This window comes from Littorina saxatilis, unplaced genomic scaffold (assembly GCF_037325665.1).
Source record: "Littorina saxatilis isolate snail1 unplaced genomic scaffold, US_GU_Lsax_2.0 scaffold_378, whole genome shotgun sequence".
Classification (NCBI taxonomy): Eukaryota; Metazoa; Mollusca; class Gastropoda; order Littorinimorpha; family Littorinidae; genus Littorina; species Littorina saxatilis.
Genome location: NW_027128615.1, coordinates 107,501 through 112,500, shown reverse-complemented (window position 1 = coordinate 112,500; position 5,000 = coordinate 107,501). Strand labels below are relative to the sequence as shown.

At 43.8% G+C, this 5,000-nt stretch overlaps 1 protein-coding gene across 2 annotated transcripts in view; it reads left to right on the top strand.

Moving 5' to 3' along the window:
- LOC138956977 (uncharacterized) overlaps positions 1 to 5,000 on the top strand; it is a 28,295-nt gene that overhangs the window by 3,320 nt on the left and 19,975 nt on the right. Inside the window, exon 1 of one of the 2 annotated variants that reach the window (XM_070328167.1) lies at positions 1,326 to 1,616. The exons of the other annotated variant lie outside the window; for it this stretch is intronic. Coding sequence (XP_070184268.1) covers positions 1,591 to 1,616 — 26 coding nt within the window. The 5' untranslated portion in view covers positions 1,326 to 1,590. Of the gene's footprint in view, positions 1 to 1,325; positions 1,617 to 5,000 lie in introns of those variants that run through there. 2 annotated transcript variants of the gene reach the window in all.

Here is a 5,000-nt window from a genome sequence, read left to right as displayed (position 1 = left end):
TCCTACCTCGGAGGAATTTCTTGTTTTTGTTTGTATCCAAAGATTCAAGATGCTGCTCCAAAAGAATATAAAATTTCTCATTTTGCTCCATGATCCACTCTCTGAGTCAGTTTAGCAGAAAAGAAACTGCAGCAAGTCAAAATGTCTAACTGAGTGGAGAAGACTAGTGTTCACTCTTTCTTTAGTACTAAGATTTCACAAAAGAAGTGAGAAGGCCAGACAGATAGACGACTGAGTGAACGTTCAGTAGTGGTGGTTTTACAATACAATACAATACAACAATACTGTCGGCTCTGATGGCCGAGGTCATCTCTCTCTCTCTCTCTCTCTCTCTCTCTCTCTCTCTCTCTCTCTCTCTCTCTCTCTCTCTCTCTCTCTCTCTCTCTCTCTCTCTCTCTCTCTCTCTCTCTCTCTCTCTCTCTCTCTCTCTCTCTCTCTCTCTCTCTCTCTCTCCCTCTCTCTCTCTCTCTCTCTCTCTCTCTCTCTCTCTCTCTCTGTCTGTCTTTTTCTCTCTCTCTCTTTATCTCATGCTTCATCTTACATAGACTTTTAACTTTGTGAAATGATTTAATGATATTGAAAAAAAAACTTATTGTGCGCAATTACTCTGTGTTGTTCGATTATATCAATTCAATAATATTTATTTTTATTTTTGCATTTCAATACCTGAAATGAGTAAGCCTTAAAGTCATGAATGACTCAAGATGAAATGGTTTTAACAACAATTATAAAACTTTGAACACATTATTTCCCCCAATTCCTATTTCCCCTAGTGAAAACTGGAATTCCCATCTCCACTGAAACTGGATTCCCGTTTGCACTAGGGCAAACTGGAATTCCAATCTTCACTAACAAATATCCAGTGGAGATGAGAATTCTAGTTTGCCCTAGTGCAAACTGGAATTCCAATCTCCACTAGTGCGATTCGGAATCTCACTGGATTCTCATTTCCACTGTGACATATATATATTTCTCTCTCTCTCTCTCTCTCTCTCTCTCTCTCTCTCTCTCTCTCTCTCATTCTCTCTCTCTCTCTCTCTCTCTCTCTCTCTCTCTCTCTCTCTCTCTCTCTCTCTCTCTCTCTCTCTCTCTCTCTCTCTCTCTCTCTCTGTGTCTCTGTCTGTCTGTCTGTCTGTCTGTCTCTTTCTCACACTCTCTCTCTCTCTCTCTCTCTCTCTCTCTCTCTCTCTCTCTCTCTCTCTCTCTCTCTCTCTCTCTCTCTCTCTCTCTCTCTCTCTCTCTCTCTCTCTCTTTTGCTCGCTCGCAATAACCACATTTTCTGCATTTCAGAAAAACAATGTGCACATAGTGCTGCAAAGCTTTACTGTGCACGCATACTTGATCGATACTGCATGTGTTGTAGTCAGCTTGCAGCGTCCCGTTCGACAGTTGTGTGTTTTACTGTCAGCTAGTCTTTGTATGTTAATCTCACGTTTAAAGTAATTTGCATTAACAAAAATGAAGAAACATTATTTTTAAGAATATATCCGAAGAAGCATTCTTACCAACGATTTATTGTTTTCGTGGTGGTTGAGCTGGAATATTCTCGGCGACGAACCGGCCAGAGATTTGCCGGCTAGACATTTCAACATGGCCGACACAGGTTTCACTCGGAGGTTAGTCAGTAGCTCTTTCGCTTCTCGCCCTCTTTATTTCTCACAACAAGTTCATCGTCATTCTTTGTCGAACTCATTCTTTTTTCAAGATGATTTTGTAATGACAGTGACTTACAGTGGTCGCCATTTGCTTCGAATCCGCTGATTGTGTGAGCTGGGTCACTGCCAAGTTACGGGTATCACGTACTGTGCGTAGTTTCCACACAAATATTCTACGCTAGCAGTTCGATATATTTGGTTTCTATCAGTCGTGTTGTATGTCGTTTTAGCAGCTCCTACACTGTTCACGCGTTACATGTATATTTATATGACTCTACTGCGACGTCTTGCTAAGAACTAAAAAAATGACGAACAATGCTTCTGATGGGACATCTGTTCAAAACTGTATGAAAAGTGATAGCGGAAATAGTGTAAGGAGCATGACTAAGTGGCGATCTGTTATCTGCATCTGGCTGCACTAAATGCGTTACACAATAGTATGACTATATAGGTTTTAACAACGTTTCACTCACACACACACACGCACACACGCACACACACGCACACACACACACACACACACACATACACACACACGCACACACACACACAGCAGCTTGCTTCTAAGTCGGTCAAGGATATGAGTCAGAGCCAGTACTCAACAGTTTCTATCAGGCTGGCTGGCTTGCTGGCTGGCAGGCTCTCTCTCTCTCTCTCTCTCTCTCTCTCTCTCTCTCTCTCTCTCTCTCTCTCTCTCTCTCTCTTTGTACTCTGTGTGTGTTGGGGTGGGGGGTGGAGGTGGTTGTGTGTGTCCTCTTTGTCTGCAGCAAGCCCTCTTTCGCCACAAAACAGCGCACATATGAAAAACTAGAGGAATACCCGGCTTCGCCGGGGTGAATCGCGAGACAGAGACAGACAGCGTGGCGGTTCACCACAATCACCTTTGAAGGCGAAATCCTGTCAAACGGGATTGATAATTTTAGAGCTTATTTCTAAGCCCTATATTATCTGTTATGGCTTCTCAAATGCCAGAACATACAGACAGACAAAAGTCGCCACACCCCATCACAAACAGAACTCTACAATCCACAGGTGTTGCCTCCACACACACACACCCACACACGTAGACACAGACACAGAATCCGTATATATCTATCTATATATATATAAATATATAGAGATAGATGACAGTGGATTTTTCGATAAATAGATTCGACCTTTGCACTTTTACAGTGAGGACAACTTACGGGTACATGCAAGGAAAGCCCACAACTTCTAAGGCGAACAACTCTGCAGAGTCTGCTGTGAAGGGCGACGGTAGTCTCCCTGTCACACTCGACCCCCTTTGAATGAACTTAGGTCCGTCCCAGGTGGAATGGGAACAGCACGAAAATGATTCAGTGGCCTGAACATTTCATGTCGAGTCCCATCGCTGTCGACGACGCCAAATGTAACCGAGTGCCAAAACACCACAATCACCTTTGAAGGCGAAGTCCACTCAAACGGGATTGAGAATAACTGTTATGGCTTCTCGAAGGAAGGCCTGAACATACAGACATACTAAAGCCGCTAGACCACATCACAAACAGAACTCTACAATCCACAGGTGTTGCCCACACACACACAAACACACACACACACACACACACACAGAGAAGCCGTATATATATATATATATATGTATATCTATATCTATAAATATATAGAGATAGATGACAGTGTATTTTTCGCGTGGCTATAAATTGATTCGACCTTATCACTTTTACAGTAAGGACAACTTACGGGTGCAATCGTGACATTCTAAAAATAGTAACGTAGTAACGGGAATATGGATTGACGCCACACGAAGGAAGGGAGATAAACACTGGAGAAGATAAGGAAGAGTTACTGGGAATGGATCCAGAGAAAAACAGAGAAAAACCAAAATCGGTTCAGAGCTGCGCGCTGAGATCACGTGTTGAAATATCTCATCGATGAGGTTGTGTCCGGGGTGTAGCTGAATACGGTCTCCAAATTTGAAAAAGATCCACCGAGAACTTTGGCCGTGCATCGCGGACACACACACACACACACACACACACACACACACACACACACACACACACACACACACACACAGGGACAGACAGACAGACAGACAGACAGACAGACACAAGTCGTATATATATATATACAGACAGACAGACACAAGCCGTATATATATATATATATATATATATATATATATATATATATATATATATATATATATATATAGATACCAACACGTGCATTTTGCAGCAGAGTTTCACGAAGCGCGCGTACAAGGGAAATCCCCGGGAGTGCCCATTGCTTGAGAAAATTCATAAACATGAAAGTTTAACGAAACCCAAAAATGTGGCTGTTTGTCGGTAGGCTTTATATTTATCACTCGTATCATAGGGCTATTTGAAGTGACTTCCACAAGCAGCGAAAACGCAGAAATGGCTATTTTGACCCATTTGACCAGACAGTACCGGCCAACCAGACACTACCTTAACAGAAGGACGCCAGACACGCGGAGAGCGCGCTGGACTAAGAGGGCTGTCATACAGGCGACTCAGTCGTTGCGATTCAGTCGTCGCGATTCAGTCTTTGGCCGATCGCACATCACATCGTAGGCCATGACCCGTCACACTATGAACGATAGACGAACGATTGACGAACGATAACTCCACGCGAGCGGGGCGGAAGTGCCGTGTCAAGGCAAACGCGCTTTGCGAGAGCAGACGCTAAATGTTCGAACGTCGCTCTACCTTTCTGAAAAATTCCTTTCAGCATTACGCCTTTGCAAGAAATAAAGTTCCCAGACAGCTGCAATTAATGTTTTCCGACCGCTGTACACGCCTAAAACGTCTCCTTTATATCTGAGTAAAAAACTGTTCTTCCAAAAAGTTTTGAATCGACGAAGAGACGCTGTACCCCACTGTCCGCCATTATTTTACGTCACGGCGTCAAGGCCGCAGCAACGCGTTCTGATTGGCTCTGTTGGCTCTGCCCCTGCGATTGACCGACGACTGGATCGCAGGAATAGAACATGTTCTAAACCTCAAAGGTACGAGGGAATCGCATGAGACTGAGTCGCAGACTTGTCGTAGCTGTTTTCCGACTACGACTGAGTCGGCTGTGTGACAGGGTAAATCACGCGACTCAGTCGCATGTGTGACAGCCCTCTAAGACAGACACACGCGGAGCACACGCTGTGTATTCGTTGTCAACTCGCTAGCTTCTACAGTGGAACCCCCCTTTTACGATCTCCAAACATCTGAGAAAATCAGGTGTTAAAAAGGAGGGAGTCTTAAAATGGGGGTAAATCTACAGAGGATGTGAACAGAAAATCTTAAAAACTAAGGTCTTAAACGGGAGGAGGTCTTACATTTTGGGGTC